The sequence below is a fragment of the Protopterus annectens genome, chromosome 6.part0 (genome assembly GCF_019279795.1).
Source record: "Protopterus annectens isolate FY-2018-M chromosome 6.part0, PAN1.0, whole genome shotgun sequence".
In the NCBI taxonomy this organism is placed as follows: domain Eukaryota; kingdom Metazoa; phylum Chordata; order Ceratodontiformes; family Protopteridae; genus Protopterus; species Protopterus annectens.
This window is the reverse complement of record NC_056737.1, coordinates 1,486,306,385-1,486,327,693: the sequence shown is the minus strand read 5'-3', so window position 1 is coordinate 1,486,327,693 and position 21,309 is coordinate 1,486,306,385. Positions and strand designations below refer to the sequence as shown.

The 21,309-nt window shown below is 36.6% G+C and overlaps 1 protein-coding gene across 1 annotated transcript in view; it reads right to left on the bottom strand.

The window, feature by feature from the left end:
• The window catches only part of ARHGAP15 (Rho GTPase activating protein 15), a 3,416,769-nt gene that overhangs the window by 3,023,724 nt on the left and 371,736 nt on the right, over positions 1-21,309 (bottom strand). Inside the window, exon 3 of the mRNA XM_044074973.1 lies at positions 15,056-15,238. Within this exon, the coding sequence (XP_043930908.1) occupies positions 15,056-15,238 (183 nt within the window). The remainder of the gene's footprint in view (positions 1-15,055; positions 15,239-21,309) is intronic.

The following is a 21,309-nucleotide window of genomic DNA, read 5'->3' as shown; positions in this document are numbered from 1 at the left end:
TTTAGTAGATGTGGCCAGTTTGGACCTGATGATTTCTTCGGAGGATTTCATTAGTGCTCTTATCTGCTTGTTCAGGCTAAGGAGAGATTGCTTCCAATTAGGACCTGCCCCTTCTTGATCCTGGACAGCATTTTTTCTTTTTATTATAGAGTTTATGTATTGCAGATGTCCACCAGACAGGTTTACTCTTCCTTGAGGAGGAGGATTTTGTCCTGTCTGGCATTTCTGATTCCATGCAGCTATATAAATGCTTGTATAGAACACTGGTGTAGGTTTGGACATATGTGCCAGTTCCTATGGAGAGGGAGGGGGCTGTAAAGCTGTTTATTCCTTCCTTCAGGAGGCTGTAATCAGTTTTGTAGAAATTTTTTTGATTGACCATAGCTGAGGGGGAGTCAGGGGAGAACGTGACTTTGAAAGTGACTGCTTTATAGTCAGATCTTATTGGAGAGGATGATGCTGTAGGGATGCTGCAGTGGTTACTCATGTTGGTTAATACCAAGTCCAAGATACTATCACCTCTTGTGGGGGTGTCGGCCAACTGGTCCAAGGCATTTGTATTGACAAAATCAAGAAATCTCTGGGCATTTGTGTTTTGGCATAAGTAGTTCTTCAAGTCTATGATTGGATAGCTAAAGTCTCCTAGGAACAGGGTAAAGGGTTGAATCTTGCTAGATTCAAAGAGGTCCAGATAGGTGGAGTGGGCATCTTGAGTAAAAGATGGGGGACTGTAGCTAGCCATGATTTGAATAGGGGTCTTGTAAATGGTTAACTGTATCTAGAGTATCTCCTGTGCGTCATACTGTTTGGAGGTGTGTATGTCTTTAATATACATTGCAACTCCACCTCCTTTTGCTTTGCTCCCCACGGTTTGGGGTCTGAATGTATGATAGGATAAGTAACCTGGTATGACTGGGGTGCTCTCCACAGTTGTGAACTAGGTTTCTGTGAATGCACAAATGTCAGCATCTTACAGGGTTAAGAATACTTGCAATGAGTGCAGTTTCATGTTTAGACTCCTAGCATTTTAGCAGCATGACCTTTAATTTGTGTTTTGATTTAATTTTCATGTTGGTAATTTTGATCTCATGTCATTGCCTAAAAAAGGCACTATGGGGGAGGCAAGAGCCTTTGCCAGAAGCCTGAAGCCCAAGGGAGACAGATGCAGGCCATCTTTGTCAAAGCATTGTGGTCTGTTGATCATGTCTTCCCAGACTGTCAGGTAATGAATCCCCTTGGAATGACACCAGAAACTAAGCCAGTTGTTAAAGTCAATCATTTTTTGTTTGTATTGAGGCATCATTCTGGGTGACAGTAAAATGCTGCTTTAGGCTAGGAACATACCTGCCTGGGACACATATTCAGTGATCTCGATCATGTCCCGCTTCATATAGTCGAGGGAGGTATGTCTCAAGTAATTCATGCCAACATGGACTATGACAAAGTCATAACAATACCTGTTGTTGAGAGACTTCAGTGCATGGGTGATATGGCGGATTCTGGCACCTGACAAACAACTAACCGTGACTTTCTCCTTATCCATCCTGATGAGGGGAATATCTGTGTGTTTCACAATGGAATCTCCTATGACTAATATGTTGGATTTATGTTTAGGTCTTAGCGGCTGTGAGACACAGGTGTGGACTATGTGTGGTGTGTGGTTTGGTGGGCAGTGGGGTTCGCGTGTGTTTTTGCCGCGGAGGTCTCTTTAGTTTGGGTATGTTTTTGTTGAGTATCTGCATATGTGGGTGTGTGTTGTGTAAGTGTGGGTGGTCTTTGAGGTGTGGTGTTTGCATTGACAATCTTCTCAGTGTCAGATATACTGTCTTCTGAGTGAGAGCATAGACTCTAGGTTCTTAATGTAATTGCATCTTTCACAAATTGTGTTCCTAGGTAGTAGTAGTAGATGGTTGCCCATGTACATGAGGCATTTGTTATGCTGTCTCAGGATGCCCATATCAACCAGACTGGCAGGAGTAGGAAATTGTCCATCTATATTTGTCAGAATCTGAGGGAGAGGCCAGAGTGAGGGTGGAAGGTCTAAAAGGGGTACTACCAGGTGATCCCAGTACTACTAAGGAAAAATCTGTAGCTGGAATACCTTGCAATGGGTTAAAAACAGTGCAGTTGTGGTGCATGACATGCAAACAAGCCCAAATCAGCTGAAATGCTGTGTTTATATAACACAAAATAGAAGGTTCTAATAACACAGAAATCTAGCCAATCCTGCTAGTCCCTGCTTTCATTACCATTTGTAACAGACAATGTCCAGGCATCCCTGCTACTCTCACTAGCAGAGGACATAGGCCCCTACCGACACAAGATGGCTGCCAGAAACACAGAAGGCAAACACAAGATGGCTGCCAAAAACACAGAAGGCAAAAATAAACAGCTCTGGGTGTGGCAAGCCTTGTATCCACACTATGTTACTCAATTTAAGTGTAAGAACACAGTAAAACTCACAAAAAGCACAGATTAACCACTTACAAACAAAAACAGAACTCAAGATTGAAAAAATACAGTTAAACACTAATGAAATGCAGTAAAATGCAGTTAACAGTAACACATTGCAGTAAATAGCAATGAAATACAGTTAAACAGTAATAAAATGCAGTTAATCAGTAATTGCTTTAAACCAACGCAAATCTGATAAATTAGCCCACAATCACAACAGTAAAAAACAGCTCAAATAAAGCGGCAATTCAGTAGAATACTGTTATCAGTTTAATCAGGCTACCGACAAGCAGTATCAAAAGTGGCAAACTAAATGCAATTGAACTCCTAAACATCAAGCAGCAAATTGAAGTAGGAGAAGGCACACTATGTTTTTTTAAGTAGAAAGTAAGGAGACTGAAGATAATTCAAAGTTAAGGGCATAAAGGGGTGGGCCTTCACAACTGATCACACTGTACTCAGTAGAATGAACTGATGAGATAGGTGGGCCTTCACAACTGATCTCATTGTACTCAGTAGAATGAGGAGATGCAATGGGACTGGGAGGAGTGCCCCATATCAGATTTATAGTAGATGCATGCAACTGAAAAACCACCAAGCTTTAAGACCACTACAACAGTTGGGCAGATGGGTGGGGATACAAGATCAGAACCAAGGTAAAGATTCACTTCACTAAGCCTAAAAAACAGTTGCACAGTTTAAACAGATATGCAGCAAATATTGTTTTAGTTAATCAGAAGTGCAGAAAACAGTTGGAAATAAGGACTTATATTTTGTAGTCTCACAGCAGATCTTTGGTAAACAGCAGGCCAAGGGCAGAAGGCCTAACTCACTGCAGCTTTGAGCAAACAAGCACAAATCTTTTTAAACACTGGCTATTTAAGGCAGAGAAACAGGAACCAGCCAAAGTTCAAATTATCCAATCAAAAGCACCTTAAAACAGAGCCCTGTAGCAGTAACTCTAGCCAGATTAGACCAAACTGAAACTCCCTCCCAAGAAGCATCAGTTAGGCCTCTCTAGACAAACAATTAACTGTACTACAAGCAAAGGTCATAAACAGTACTAGATAGAGCTCTATGCTAGTGTTTTTCAAGTGCATCAATGAGTAAAATGAACAGAATCATGTCTGAAGCCTTCTAGTCCTCATATAGTTATTGCACATTTGAGGAGGAAATGATATGGGAGTTATCCAATACGTGAAGCAGTTGTCATAGATTATCAGGAATATGTTTTTATTTATACAATGATTTCTGGATGTATAAATTGTTTAAGCAGCTATTTTACTAAAGTTGGTTTGGAGAAGGGCTGTTAAGCTGGCAGTAGTTGAAACGTCAAAACATTTCATTAATCATATAATGGTTGGGCCAGAATCTTCAGTTGGTTTTATGATACTGGAACATCTAATTTTCAGTGAAAAGCCCCAAGACGGTATCCTAGTGATGGGGTGCATCTTATTGATGTCGGTCTTAACTTTTTTAATGTACACGTGGCTCTTCTAGTTAAGGATGTTGCTGCTGGTTTCAATTAAAGATATCATTGCAGGTTTTAGTTGATCTGTTGGATTGTTTAGAACAAGTCATGGGGAGCAGGCATCCATGGAGGGGAGGTGGTCTGGTTGGTTTTTGGTGGCTTGTCTCTCTGAAGTTAAGGCTGCATTTCCCCATTATTTTAATGGATCTTAAGGAAGAAGCAAGGTGAGTGGTACGGTTGTGCTGATGGAAAGTTTTTAATGGTCAAGAGTGAGTATGCTGCTATTAATGCTGTCAGTGTGGTTGCCTCATAGGTGAGTGGTGTCAAGGCACATACAGTATGAATTGCAGGTGAGTAATCTGCTACATGCCTGCTAAGTAATGTGAATGGTTTCTTATGCTATCTGTTTACAACCTTTTTTTTATCATTTTTATTTTATATTTCTTAATTAACATTGATAATATTCCAATTTTGTTTGTTTCTTGTGTATGGGTAGAGCATAGACAACTCTCTTTCTATCGCTCAATATATACATTTTATATATATATATATATATATATATATATGTGTGTGTGTGTGTGTGTGTGTGTGTGTGTGTGTGTGTGTGTGTGTGTATATATATATATATATATATATATATATGTGTGTGTGTGTGTGTGTGTGTGTGTATATATATATATATATATATATATATATGTATATATATATATATATATATATATATATATATATATATATATATATATATATATATATATATGCAGAAAGAGATATAGATATATATTTAGCAGGGGGGTGTGGGGGGCTAGGAAGTTCGAGGTCCGGTGCGTTCGATATTATGAGCGTTCTCAATTTGTGCGATTTGCTCATATGATATAGACCCACTCTCTATATATATATATATATATATATATATATATATATATATATATATATATATATATATATACACACACACACACACACACACACACACACACACACACACTTATATATAGAGAGACAGAAAGATGTGTGTGTGTGTGTGTGTGTGTGTGTGTGTGTGTGTGTGTGTGTGTGTGTGTGTGTGTGTGTATGACATGGGTGTGGTAATGTGTATTTTGAATCAGGTTGACCAGAGAGAATCTTTGGGTTTCTTAGGGAAACCAGCAGGAATATGACCAAGATATCATGGAGGTGCTTGTTCTCCTCATTGCCCGGCACTATGCCTCTTTAACCTGCACATGATGTTCTACTATATGATGCAGAAAAATGTATAAGAGCTCACCTATACAATGGCAAATCCAGAATACAGCACTCCCCTTATGCATCATGTTTGTTTCATCCATAGAACAAGACACAAAACCCAGTGTAGAACCAGTAGCCATAGTTATTTGATTTTCTAACATCATAATGATTAAATAGCTTGTAGAGGCAATGACACTGACAAGTGGAAACAGTTCACAGATGGTTAGTGTTTATTAATTGTAAAATGGTAGTTCATTAACTGATCCCTAGCACTGATTTCCATAAATAGTCAACAGAGCAAAATGTTTTAATAATATAATAATATTCTGCTTTTAAACTTAAGCTATGCAGAATATTCTACCAAACACATGGCAATAGATCCCAGTTTTAAAAGCCATTTTATTATTTTCTCTGAGAATATTACTTACTTATATCATCATTGTGTAAAGACTGTTACATTTTTAATTGAAAGCAAAAAAGTTATTAAACAACAAACCTATTTATTTATTTATTTATTTACTTACGTATTTGTTCACTGGGACAGTGGGACTGGTCTGTTGACCCTTTCCGGTCATTACCCAAGCTCAAAGAGCAGAAAATACATTACAGTCTTTCAATCAACACTATTATATACAAACTGCATACATATCAAAATTCAAAACATAATAGCAAGACTGAATGTTGATAGGGTAAGATTAAAAGATCTAGTTAGAGTGCATTGAGAAAAAATATATACATAAAACAGGCAACGATGTCAATTAAATATGGTGCAGTCATATTTACAATAAAACGTCTATATGTATGTGAAATTTCTGCGTATAAGATGACACACTAAGAGGCTGAGAAAAGTTTATTAAATGCATTCTATTATTCTAGATATGGGAAGGAAAGTTACATGACCATTGTCATGGTAGCAGCTACAGACAGATTCATTAAAGAGATGCTCTTTAAGTGAATCTTTGAAGATTTTAATGGTTTCTACATTTCTGATATCTACAGCAGGTGATTCCAGATAGCAAGCCCCAGTCTAGAGTAGGATCTCTCACCTGCAGCAATTTGAAAAGGATGATGTACTAGAGAGAAAGTGTTGTCTTGTGCTCTTCTGCGTACATAAGGGTTGTCTTGTAAAGGTAGTTTCACCCTTAAAGGGGGACTAGTGATCTTGTTTTAACACCCTGTCAATTAGAGTTATGACAGCTATAACTGAGAGTACTGCTTTATGGCAGAATGACAAATTCCATAATCTCCAGCAAACTTATCAGATATAATACTTTGCCTCAAAGGCTTTAACACATATGCCTGATAATGGCATAAAATCATATAAAAGTTTCCTTGATCAACACATGTTCTTCTAATTGGACAATACATGAATCTCTTTTGTTGATTGTATTGAAGTTGTACTGCTAAAAGTATGCAATAGATCTATTGTATTAATTCCTACAGGTTCATAGGTAAGTACTAGGAGCCAAAAGGTACCCTGGCTTTTACCACCCAAGAAAATGATTTTCCTGTGCCCCTGTCGAGCAGAGCCACAGAAGTGATCACCGGGGTGAATTTTCTATTTCCCATCCAATCATCAAGATTTTTCTTGAAGAGTGCTAATGAGGAGCTCTGTTGACATAGATAGGTAGTCTGTTCCAGAGTATGGGAAGTCTCTGGGACAGGAATCTATCCCTCCAGCATGTTCTGTTTAATGTGGTGACAAGGTTTAGGTCCCTACAGCGTGTAGTTTGGAGGGATTGGGATTTCTTTAAGTAGAGAATGTTCAACTGCTCTGGGTTTGACATAGCTTTGTATGTTAGGCAGAGATCACCTCTGAGTAGGCGATATGCGACGGAGTAAAGCTGCAGTTTTTTGAGATGAGACACACACACACACACACACACACACACACACACACACACACACACACACACACACACACAACAATTTAAAACAGCATTATCTCACACATTTATGGAACCATCTACATGAATTATAGAAAGACATCTGCTATGTCAAACCAAGAGCTGTTGGACATGCTCCACTTAAAGAAATCCCAGTCCCTCCTATACCATTTTAACTTAGCCTATATACAGCCCTTGTGCTTCAGCTGTTATTAGGCATGGGGATCATTGAGGACCCCAACCAAAATTCACAGTTACCCCAAGCATTGTCCAGGTAAGTGACTTGCACAAAGTTGCACACTAGCCAAACAACGTTTGATGGAATCAAACTGTACATGACAGGAATTACACCTCCTGGATATAACCCTCTGTGCCAACTGCCAGACTTATGGCAGATGTCTTTCTGTAATTCCTGTAGATGGTTCCATAAATGTGGGAGATAATGCTGTTTTAAATTGTTCTGTGTGTGTGTGTGTGTGTGTGTGTGTGTGTGTGTGTGTGTGTGTGTGTGTGTGTGTGTGTGTGTATGAGTGTGTCTGTATCCACCTTACCATCTTATTTAGTTGTATCTCATGTCAATATCTGTCTGCTATTTCTTGTACCTATATAATGTCATTGTCAAAAAAAAAAAATAAGACCAAATAAGAATCAAGATCACTGTGAGTCACGCTAAGGAATTAAATGCTTTAAAAAATAATCCCACAGCCTTATAAATGTAGAGATAGAGAGAGAAATATTTTCAATCAGGTTAGTAAGTGATCACAGCAGCACGAATGCTTTATCCCATGTCATGAAACCTCATCTTTGAATGGTATGCATAGTGCATCAGTAAATACCCAGTACATACAGACAAACTTAAAATTCTTTAAATAGGTAACATCAATAATATGAAACTGCTTCCTAAAATTCCTGCCAAAAAGTGAAAAATGCTAATTTTGTCTCATTTAGCAGCTGGGTAGAGAAATGCTCATTAGTTTTAAGAGGGTTAATCCTTTTAACTTTTGCATATTGATATGCCAATTATGCCTAATTGTACAAGAGGCATCAGTCAAGGTAATAGTGCATAAACACATGAAAGTTATTAAGTACATCCCAACATGTAATAAAGTAGGTGTTAATTGGTAGCTGAGTTCTACAGGCTATTGAGGTGGATAATTCAGTGAGAGATGGATCACTTGTAATTTCTCTGCATAATTCCATTTGCAGTCTCATGCTGTGATGTTTTCATGCTTGTCAAAAACAACTGGAGCTTTAGTGCCTTTTGTTACTCATACCCAATGAAAGTACAAAAGCGATCATTAAATATAGTTAGCTTTTCAACTTCAATCAAAGGTGCAGTGTTTGAGATGGCATATCATTCGTACTGTTTACAACCTTTATCCAATGCTTCATGCTACCTGTTCTGTACATAGCCGGAATAATATGAACACAATTAGTTATGATTTGAACTCTAATTTACATGAATCCAAGCAGGATTTAATTCTTTCAAGCTTCATTTTCTTGATCTTTATGACACGCAGTGTAAAGACATTTGTCAATAACAAAAAAAAAACACTTCTTTAGCAATCAGAAAAGTCCATATTCGCTAAGATGTAATAGCTTTTTTGTCAAGCATTGTATTATTACTATGAAACTAAATACAGCTTGCCTACATTTAAACAAACATTAGTAGTGATATTGTATAATACTTCTCTTTGGCTTGAAATTAATGTCATCTTGTAATATAGAACTTTGTCTATTGTCTTGTATTTAATTAAAACAGCATCATTCAGCCGATGTAGATTACCAACAGAGAAATAAACAGAGCATCTTCACAGCAAGGAGCTCACTCAAGCGTAGAAAGATAATGATCTGTTCTTCCACCTAGCTCTTCCCATCCATTTTTGACATAAATAACATCTCAGTAAAGTAACAGACATGATTCTTTTTAGCATCAACTTAAGCACAACAACATAAAATGCAAAGTATATTTCAAGACTGACTCAAAAGAGAACAAATTCCACATTGCTCTAATGATGACTGTAATACACATAGCCATATGCACAGCAAGCTGACTACCCCAGCATCATTCACAGGACAGAGGCATACAAAATAAGGCAGCAACATTAAAAACTAAAAATAATATATCTGTCTATTTTTATATTTAATATTATATATTATATATACATGTATATATCTATATCTATATATATTATATATATATATATGCATCTCTATCTGTATCTTTCTATCATTATGGGATCATAACATAGAATTACTGCTAAAATCTAAGTGCTTTATGATTCAGTCACAGGATCTTAAGTCGAGTGCTTTGCTTTCTGGTCATCATATAATTGTCTTTCATGTACCACAGTGGGGTCTATATTATATAAGCGAATGCACTAAATTGCAAGCTTTATTTAACCGTCATACTAACACTGAAAAAACAAAATTTCGAACAAACAGATCAGCAATTTTTTTTCCCCAGGGGGAAAAAATCGCTGATCCATTAAAAAAAAACACAAAATAAAGTGGGGGCTTCACCCCCCCGCCACACCCACCTATTTAAATATACCAACTCCGAGATTGCACCACAGTGGAGGAAATGGCAACATCCCGAAAACGGCCCAGTGATTTTTTTTTTTTGGTAAACAAATAAGTAAATTATCTAATTAAAGCATGTTTGTTTCTTCCACCATCAGCAAAATATGCATTTACTATTTATTGTTTGCAAGTCATATTCTTACCAAATATACATCTCGCAGTATATGTTTGCATTAGTAGTGCAAAATGGAAAGCAATTCCCTTTTATTTTTCAACATATATTGAGCCATTTGAATATATAACTGAGGAAACATGATGCTCTTTATGTTTCTATAATCTGATGTGTTAGAATAATATCTTATCTGATCAGATTTTATGAAAAACAACAGAAAATTAGCTAGTATGGCAGGGGACAGACCTAAACACAAAGGAATATGCACAAAGTGTATTTCCTTTTGTATACTTATATAAGCATATTGTAAAAGAGAGAGAGAGAGAGAGAGAAGGAAAATGGAGGGAAAGACTAAACAGAAGGGGTTATACACAAAGTACATTTTCTTTAGTATAGCTATTTTAGTGTTTTGCAAAGTAATCGATACTTAGGCATTGCAGGGATATCTGCTGCCTGTTACATATGCATGTTCCTCTCTACATCCTGCAGTTCTGGTGACAGTTGTGAAAAAAAACTGATGAAAAACACTTCAAGCTCTTATGCAGTGCTTGTCTGTTCAATCCCGAGCCAAAGGCTATAGTCTCAGTTATAGCACTGTTCACTCCCAAGCCAGAGGCTATAGTCTCAGTTATAGCACTGTTCACTCCCGAGCCAGAGGCTATAGTCTCAGTTATAGCACTGTTCAATCCTGAACCAGAGGCTATAGTCTCAGTTATAGCACTGTTCACTCCCGAGCCAGAGGCTATAATCTCAGTTATAGCACTGTTCACTCCCAAGCCAGAGGCTATAGTCTCAGTTATAGCACTGTTCACTCCTGAGCCAGAGGCTATAGTCTCAGTTATAGCATTGTTCAATCCCGAACCAGAGGCTATAGTCTCAGTTATAGCACTGTTCACTCCCGAACCAGAGGCTATAGTCTCAGTTATACCACTGTTCAGTCCCGAGCCAGAGAGTATAATCTCAAGCAAGCAGTCCTCCTGAGTACACCAGAAAGGGTTTTACTCAATTGTAGAATACAGCAAGCACTTTATTTAAGTCAGACCAGACAATATTAACACCCTTAATGTAATCACAGTGTTTTCCTCTTATAACAAACAGAATAGAATTGTTATTTTAGAATTATATTGACGTACTTTTAATAAATTCAGTTTCAAAGTGATTAAATTAATGCTTGTTAATTGAGACATTTTCATTGGTGGATTTTAATTATTAAGGTTGTATAAGCAAAGTTCAAAGTCATTGTATGTATCTGGTGAAGTCTGTTTGTTATAAGATGAAAATGCTGTGTTACTTTAAGGACATTAATATTGTCTGGTCTGACTTGAATAAAGTGCTTGTTGTATCCTACAATTGAGTCAAACACTTTCTGGTGCGCTCAAGACTGTTTCCTTGGTTGCTTTGTACTTTTGAGCACTATTCCAAGATTTTTGTCAGTTTTGTAGACTATAATCTCAGTTATAGCACTTTGAGCTGAGGAGTACAGAAGTTATGGCTATTCAGACATAAGCCAAATGACAGTCACTGGAATACATTGAAATATTGGATCTCATCAAAGCAAATAGTTACTTTCCCCCCTTTGCGATGGAGTAAGAACAGTTCTATTTTTTCTGTTGGTGGTTGCATTGCTAGAGAATGTCTTTTACACTTGAATCCTCATTCCTTTAATATGGTACCAGTTAATTTCTGAAATTACAAATTTTGACTTGGAATTTTATTATCCAGATAGAAAAATTAAAAGTCTACTGACCATTCTGATACATCTGTTCACTCAGTCTGGTTTCAGTTATACTATCTGCCTCTTTCTTCTTATAAAAGTCAGGGGATAATCTTATTTTGATAATTTTTCTGTGCAATATGTACCTGTGGCCGAGGACCTCATTTTAAAAGACAGAAGTAGATTTAAAGCTAAGGAAAGGAAAAATAAAAGTGGTTCTGTTTCATATTATCATGCAATGAAGGAAATACAATGAAAATGTGAAAAATTTAAACAACCATCAATACTTTTATTACTGAAATGACTCTATATTATATAACAGTAATGATTAAATATAAGAAATACTTCCTTATGTATTCATTTATTTATTTATTTTATTTATTGACATTTGATTACTGGGAAAGTCTGAGTAGAAGCCCATTTTCAGTGGAGGCCTGGGGTGAAAGGCTCCAATTTTTTTAAAAAACATTTTAAGAACAATAATTTTACAAACTTCTAAAATAAAACAAAAACGTCTGCAGTTAAAATAACTACAACACATTAGACATAATACAAAAACATTGGTTAAAAATTTATGCAAGTTATATGACAATCAATTAATATTTAGAGAAATTTTAGACAGTTTGCAGAGAAATTAAACATATGTTAGTCTAATACAAATAGGAACTGCATATGAAGTGAAGGAAAATAGGCGTATGGTATATTTAGAGGGAAAGTCAGAGAAGAGAATTAGATAGCAGTAATAGAGTAAGTGAAGACGGGAGAGTAAGGAGGTATAAGGAATGAAAAGGTACTTGTTCACATTTAGGGTTTTGAACAAGAACATAGACAGATTTTAGCTATGAAGCTTTTCAGAGCAGTTTTGAAAGATGGGAGGGTGGGTATAAACCTCATGGATGCAGGTAAGGTGTTCCTGGGCTTAGCAACCTTGTACGAATACAGACAATGCCCAGCAGATTTGCTAGATTTGTAGACATGCAGGATTTTTTGGTCACTGGACCACAGTGACTGACTATGAACATAATTGTATTAAATGTTTTTTGGTGCTGGACAGGCAGATGAATACTTGATAATTTAATAGGTGGTAAAAGGTATATATGTTAGTTGATGTGGCAGTTCTAATCAATTTAGGCTTTTCAGTGCTATACAGTGGTGGGTTCTGAAAGGGGTATGTGCTGCAAATTTAACAACTTTGTTATAACATTGATCAAGTTTTAACTTTTGTGAAGCCTGGACATTAGTAAGGATGGGAGCGCCATAAATAAGAGGGGGAGAAGATAAGTAGTGGCAAGTGCAGTTTTAGTTGCGTCAGTGAGAACGTTTCTAGCTCTGTACAGCATCATTAGTTTTTGATGAGCTTTTCTTATGCAGTTTTGTACATGCAGATTGAATGTAAAATTATCATCCACTATTACCCCTAATAGTTTGCTATGAGAAGTGACTGCAGTGGTTGTATTATCAAGAGAGAGGACTTTAAATTTAGTTTTTTAATGAGAGAGTATTTGAGGAAAAAAGTAGCAGTTTGGTCTTTTTTGGGCTGAGTATGAGTTGTGAGTTATAAAGTCATGTTTCAATGACTGTAAAGCTTCCTGAGTAATTTTATTGATTTCTACCATGTTGTCAGATGTGCAAATGAGAGAGGACTCATCTATGTATTGTATTGTATTAGGGTGGCCTGTTGTGTGGAAGTATAGAGGGTGTTGGTGAAAATGTTAAAGAGTAGTGAACTAAGGACAGAGAGCATGGAGTGCCATTTTACTGACTAATACCTATTGGACAGGTAGCTTTTGAACTATAGAAGGGTGGGCTGATACAGACCTAGTGAGGACATTGGCGGTAGAAGTTTGCTGTGACAAACTGCATTGAAGGCTTTAGACAAGTCTAGAAATAAGGAAGAGACTAGTTAGCCTTTATCTCTAGCTTTATTGACAGTATCTATATAGATTAGTAGGGCAGTGCTAGTACTATGGGAAGGAGGGTAGGAGTTCTTCCTGCAGGATATAGTCTAGCAATTGTTTTTGAATACATTTTCAAGTACTTTTGTGAGGGGAGATATGATTACTATAGATCTACAGTTATTCATGTCTGTTGTATTTCCTTCTTTGTGCAGATGGATAATGTGTGTCTTTTTCTAGAGAGAGGGAACATGAGATTATTGGACTGATATATTTATAAGGATTGAGACAGGATAGGCAATGGTATTGGCTGCTATTTTTGATTAGTCACTTGGAAGGTCATCAGCTGAAGAAGAACACAGTTTAAGTTTAAGAGTAGTTTTATATATGATGTGGGCACAGGTTTGAAGGTGAAAGTTGATATGGTGATATGTCGCTTTTAGGCAGGGTTGGGATTTGATGTTGAAGAATCCTTTGTTAGAGATGCTACACTATATATAAAATAAGAGTTGAACTGTATTGCAGGTTTGAGTGGTGAGTCATCAGGAAGGTTTGGGGATGCATTTTTGGCAAGGATGTAAGATTCCTTTAATGGATGTCCAAATTTTAAGGTTGTGTTTTTAGCATTATTCATTATAGTAAAGTTTTTTGTTTTTATTTATTTGCTTTTTAGTACAATTGTGAATAGTCTGAAGTTTTCAAGATATTGACGTGTTTTATATGTTTTCCATTCTTTCCATGCTTTTTTTTCAATCCTACATTAGCATTCTATTCATTTTTATAGGCAAATTTCATTATTTGTTTTCAGTCTCTTTCTTCTAGGTGGTGAAAGGCTATTTAGAAAAGTTGTATTGAATTCAATTACATAATCATCTAAGGGGAGGATTTTTAGGGCCTTCCACTTAATAGCTGATTGTGTATTAAAAAAACATTTCTGGGTTAAACTTGAAAAGGTTATGTGTTGTTTTATAACTGGATGTGTGAGATGTCAAGTTGTATAGATTGGGACGATCACTGAGAGAGTCTAATATTGTACCTGTGGTGGAGTATTTGCTAGGGTCTGATAGTAGGCTCCAGTCTAATAGAGAATTTGATGTTTTGCTATGTGTGGGGCTTGATTAGTTGTTTAAAACCAAAATAAGTTTGAGCTAGATGTAGGGGAGATGGAGTTTATGTCCAGCTAATTAACATTCATATCACCTAGTGGTACATATGCTTCCAAGCCTTCTTTATCTTCAATTGAATTACACACAACTGAATTTTCAGCACTAAAAAGTATAACTCATAAAAAAAGCATCTTTTTTTAGAGAACAACCCCCAGCCCCCTTCACTACCACACCCCTCTAACTCTTACGTCACACTATGGTGCAAAAAAAACAGCACTAAAAGTTTTCCTGTCATCTCACATAATCCAACAAACTGTGTTAAAGCATACCACATCATACAAAATTCAGTCAACAGACACTTGAGGAAAAATATCTCAATGTAGTTTATAGTAATCATCATGGACAAGTATCATTCCATGTCTTTCATCAGGGAAGCCATGTCTTTTTATTTTACAGTAAAATTTTAGTATATAAACAGCATATAAAGTGGCTTATCTAAAAATACTTTGACAGTTTCCATATGAACCAATGCCAATACAAAGCTCTGTTAGAAGCTAGTAGATGTTTATTTTATTTTACTTTTTTTTATCTGCAAACCTTTTCTTACCGGTTTCAAGCCTTGTCCACTGTCTGTTAAGATCATTGACTTGGTCTGGTTTATTCTGTCGGTGTTGCTGATGACGCTCTTTTTTCTCATTTGAACAGCTCCAGTATTTGCATGGCAGGGACTCTGTAGCTCTGCTAAGACAACACTAGATGATGTGGATTTCTGTGGGTCTAGCATTCCAGCCTGAAAAGTGCCACACAATTTAATTAATTTGATTGAGAGGAATAAAAAAACAAAAAAAAAATGCAATAAACTCTGAAATCAGCATTTGAATTTCATTAGGAGGAATAGAAGAAAAATTTCAATAGATCAGCGTTATCAATAACTGCAAATGTTTTACTAATCTGTACAACTAAACTACTAAACAGATTATTGCAAAAAGAAAAATAGCTTTAGGTTCATTTAAATTCTTTAAAGGGGAATACATTGTTAATGTGATAACATGCAGTACAATTGAAGAATCTTGAACTGAATTTTCCCATGTGCACAAAAACAACAGCAGAGAGTTGTTAGCATAAACTATAGAGGGAATCTGATATACAACTCCAATTCTCTGAATTTCATGACATAAGCAGGAATCTATTGATAACTTCCATGCAGATTTTTTCTTTATTAATTGTCCACACATATCCAGACACAAGAATATAAGCATTATTATTATTATTATTATTATTATTATTATTATTATTATTATTATTACAGGAGTTTTGGTTGAATATGCTGGTGAGACATATACTAGAAAAATAATATGAACTGTGTGGGCTGTCAGACTGGCAAAATATGAACTGCAAAGCTGTTTGAGCTGCAACTTTTATCTGTTTATTGTATTAATCAATTTATAGTTCTTGTCTTCATTTACCATTTAATTGGGAAGACGTGTAAAATTAGTTTGTCATTACAGCAGGAATTATCAAGACCCCTTGAAGCTGTACTATTTTCCTTAGTCTGCAAAACATATTGAAGAATAATTATGGACTTTAGAAAATAGTGTATGCTTTCAGTGGCTTGTTCAACCACAGACTGCTATTTTTGATGCTGCTGAGATGTGTGCAGTAATATTTCAGGGTGCTGGAAACATTTTAGAACTGATTGCATTATACTTATGGATATCTTCAGCTGTTTTGCCACAGCTTAAGCAATTCAGTTATTAAACTTTTATTAAGGACTTGTGCTTTCCATGTGGCACTATTCTGTTAGTCTGAAGACGTGAAATGCATCAGGGTAATCCAAAGATATAATGTTTGCACTCACTGAGGTTAATATTAGTATTGGGATAGCAGTGACTCATTCAGATTAGATTTGTGTCATTGGGGTAATATATTACATCGTACAGGATATCATGGCAACATACTAAGTATGGCTGTTACATTTAGTGGGTTGAATGTCATGTGGCTGCTAGTATACTTGTCTTTCAGTAAAGCTGGCAATAAAAGTGCACCTCATGTTTCTTCAGGCTGATTATAGTCCATTCTTGACTATGCTTCACTGAGAAGTATATATTATATTATATCAGAATAAAAGTGAAGTTAATGATAGCAAGGATATCTGTGCATTTCAGGATTAAAAGGAAAGACAATGTTAATTTCCACAGCTTGATATGTTGACTGCATAATGACCATGAGGAGAACCTCAACAAGTACTTTTGTCATATTTTAATACAATAATGATACAGTGTATTTAATGGTATGCATTCTGACAGTGTAAACATGAAAACAACGTTTTCTTTTTGAGTTCAAAGCCAGGTTTCAAGCCCTAACATTTTGTCTTTACATATCTGACTGTGACAGAGTAATTATTTTGTGTGTGTGTGTGTGTTTTGCCTAGAAAAAGCATTGAACCACCACTGTCATTCAAGAAGCAGCTAACATAGCACAGAGACACAGCTGTGCAGTTTGAAATAAAATTTTCGATACTAGGTGTGTTTATAAGAATGAAAGAAGAAAAGTCCAAACCCATTTAAACACATTTAGAGGTACTGTGGTCATCACAACCATTTCACAGAGGTATGAAAGACGAATTCTGTCTGTTTCACCAGATATGCAAGTTACTGCACATAAACAGGGATGAAAAGATAAAATGATTGTGGATGTAGTTCAAATGCATACCCAGACTATAGTACTTGGAAGATGTAAAACTGAGGGCACTCATTGGTGAGAAAAAAATGTACAATTGAAGACAAAAGCATTACTTTAAATATGGACACTGGAACAGAATGGAATGCAATATTTTATCAAATTCCACATTTAAATAACTGAAGTTGATATATTCTTTGTAGATGACAGATGCACTTTGCTGGCATCTTCTGTTCATAAACTGAACCTTGTGGAAGTGGATTTGCCTATTTGTTAAGTATGAACAAAGGAAATGTAAGTAATGTTTCATAATGTGGCTGGGAAATTCAGTATGTGATACAGGTATTCTAGGTCCATTAACGTGAGAGAAGATTGGCATGGCAAAAAGATTTCATGGTGTATAGGCAAAGGGAAATTCAAACCTTTGATCTGGCATCATCAAAAAAGCACCAAGAATGGCAAGTTGACAAACATTCCAGAATGTTCCTACCAATGCTAGTGTCACAGCAGTACATCACTGAGAACTTAAGCAGGATGTTGGTAAAAAAAGAAACAAACCTGTTTAATCATGGTGCAAATAATTCAAATGAAATGTTGCAGAGATTTGTATTTGTCTGTCTGTCTGTCTGTCTGTCTATCTATCTATCTATCTATCTATCTATCTATCTTTCTATCATCTTAGACATGTTGGGAAAAGGACCATTTCCAGGGGGACATGCATAAATTCCCAAAAGGAAGAGTCATAACAAAAGATGATAACTACAGGATAACTACAGATGTAGAACCTCAAAAATACTTTACAGATAATAATTCTAGAACACACCATAAGAAAACATTCAGTGCATGTTAATATAGAAAATAATATCCAGAAAAATGTAATCCAGAATTATTAGACAAAACCAATAAAAAAAAACAAACCAACAAATAAAACTGAAGAATACAAGTGGTGATACATGAATGACTTGTGGCAAAACATGTAAAAAAGTTACAGAGTAAGATTTAAGGTAGGAAATATTTTGATTAGTTCTTAACTATACAGAAGCTTGATTCCAGTGCTTTACTAAAACATGTACTAATGGCAGAATCACCAGGTTTGTAACTGGCTTTGCTATTTTCCAGATGGTATTGATTTGATGGCCTTAGGTAGAGAATACTAAGAAAACAAGCTGTTACGGTCCAGGCAAGGTGTTCCACTTGCTAACTTCTGGACAGTGTAATATTTCTGCAAACAAGTAACCTGTAAATGGTTCATCTCCCAGGCCCATGCTTACACTTATCAAAGGTATCAGAACTCGTCAGAAATTTGGGATGCATGGCTAGCCTTAAAAAAGCCATTGTGATTGTTAGCCTAGTAAACACCTATAAACCTATGACCCTATGAACCTATGAACTTATTTTCTGGGATCATTTAACTAAGTTTAGTTAAGACGGAGTGGCAATTTGAATTGGAAGCTTGATTTACTGCAAAATTAGCAATGCTGCTAAAGGCTGATATCAGTGATCATAATATTTGTTTTTTTTTTTCTGCTTTATTAACTTGAACACCAACCTTAAGATTCATGTTATGTGCTGCTCATCATTTAAATCATGCTATTGTCATGATCATAAGTAAATTGTAAAAATAGTGCTTTTTTCAAGGAGGCAAGCCTCCTCCCCTTTGCACCTCTAACATAGTGACAAGCCTTCACACTTCCAATGTTTTTACTGCATCCTTAACTTTGAACATCGTTTGTCTATACTCCCCTATACTCGGCACTTATCTGACCTATAATTGAGTATAATGCACAATTTAGCATATGCCATACTAAACACCTGCAGCAATTGGAGAGACCTCAGAGGTTTCTACCAAAGAAGATTAACTGTCTCCAGCATGTGCTTTATAGAGATCAACTAAAGTCCCTGTCACTGTACTGTGTATTATATAGACTTCTTGAGGGAGACTTATGCCTGGCCTATAGAGCAATTCATAACCCAATCCTAATGAACTTGCTGTAAATCAAATGGGACTAGAGCTACCCATTACAAGGACCTAAATATGGCCTGCAACTTCAATAACTTCAATAGGACAAATTCATCTCCCAGGAACTGCCACATCTGTGGAACAGGCTACCAGTTCATGTGAAACAGAGCACCTCTATGACACTGTTCAAGAGGAACTTGGATGAGTGAATGGAGCACAGTAAATTCTTACCCAAAATAGAGTCCGCAACCCTCAAGGACTAGGGCAGTCATCATTAAATGCAGTCTTAAGGTACTGACTAGCATTTCTATGGTATTACATTGGCATGAAATGGCTAGACCTAAAATTACCTATGGGTTGATAGCCTAGTAATCTCCTATGATCCTATGATATTGACTCAGAGATTGTTCCACCATAGAGAAAGTGTATTTACAGAAACATTCTGTTAATTCAAGCATCTCAGACTGAAGTACACAGGCAATTGCTCAGTTGTGATTGGATCAACTATAAGCAGCTGAAATATGAAATGCAACCATATCTTTTCCATAATAATTATATCATATAGACGTCCAGGGATTAGTGTACTCTCAGGTAGTCTATTGTTTGTAGTTGGGAGTTAAGCTGGTCCTGGATAATACAAATGTTCCAAGCTGTTAGTGAGCATCTCTGATGATATTTTGTATATGTAGTTCAAATGATAGATTACTATTGATGGTAACTCCAAAGTATGTCAAATGATAGGCAGTCGTGGTGCATCATCTATACCTTTTAGGGTAAATGTCACAGAGTCTGGTTATCAAAGATAATAATTTCAATTGTTTTCCTCTTTGGGAATTAAAACAATTTTAATCCATTCCATTAGTTTATTAAATGATGCCTGGAGTCCATTCTGTAACTTTTGTTGTGTAATTGTAAAGTTGATTAAAGGTGAATTGTCTGTGTACTGGATTAAGGTGATTTCATTACTGAATTTGCTTATGTCATTTGTATAATTCGAGAAAAGAAAAATTCTGAATATAGATCCCTGAAGGATACCAGTGTTGACTAAAAAGGAATCAATGTAAGTGTTTTGCCAGCTAACAACCTTTGTTCTACTGTGAACCAAGATCTACACCACCAAAATCCACACATAGTAACACAAAAACATTCACGGAGGCTCTCAATAATAATCTGTCTAAGCGACAGAGACCTCCAAAGCAGAAACGCAAGCAACCACCATCCCCCAACACAACCCAAATGAGACATAGCCCACAGACTCAATGTGCCACTCAAAACAACATACCCGACATACTAGTCATCGGTGACTCTATAGTCAGGCACACTGATGTCCCACTCACCAGGCTAAATAAGGAAAAGGTTACTGTCAGCTGCCTGTCAGATGCCAGGATCTGCCACATAACCCATGCACTCAGGTCACTCCATAGCAAGTACAAATATGACTCTGTCATTGTCCATGTTGGTGTGAATGACCTGAGATGTACCTCCCTGGACTACATGAAAAGAGACATGGAAGAGCTTTCCGATCTTGTAGCCCAGGCAGGTATGATCCTAGCCCTGAGTAGCATTTTGCCATTGCACAGAATGATACCACAGTACAAGGACAAAATGATTGACTTCAACAATTGGCTAAGCTTCTGTTGTCATTCTAAGGGGATCCAGTATCTGTCTGCTTGGGATGACATGGTCGACAGACCACGATGCTTTGCCACAGATGGCCTGCACCTGTTGCTCCTGGGATTTTGGATACTGGCTAAGGCTCTTGCTGCCCCTATAGTGCCTTTTTTAGGCAAGGTTCAAATAACAAATTCACCACCATAGCAGCAACAGGCAAGCAAAACCTGAGGGTAATGCTACTCAATGCCAGAAGTCTAAATCTCAAAATGCACTCACTCGAGGCACTCCTTAAAATGGAGAAAATCAATATCTGTGCATTGACTGAGACCTGGTTCAAGGCTCCAGAGACCAACCCTGCACTAACAGGCTATAACTTATACCACACGTTTCGGCCATGTAACCTGGACTGAAACACCAAAGGCGAAGGTGTGTCCATATTCATTAAGGATATCCACACCTCCAGGCTAGTTGCTCAGCACAATGCATCCAAGGTTATCCAAGTGCAACAAACTCTGGGCAAAACTGCAATCCAAATTGTAGCTTGCTACAGATCCCCCACCATGCCCCAGTATTCCCACTCCTCTTTTCTTGATGTACTGGAAAATATT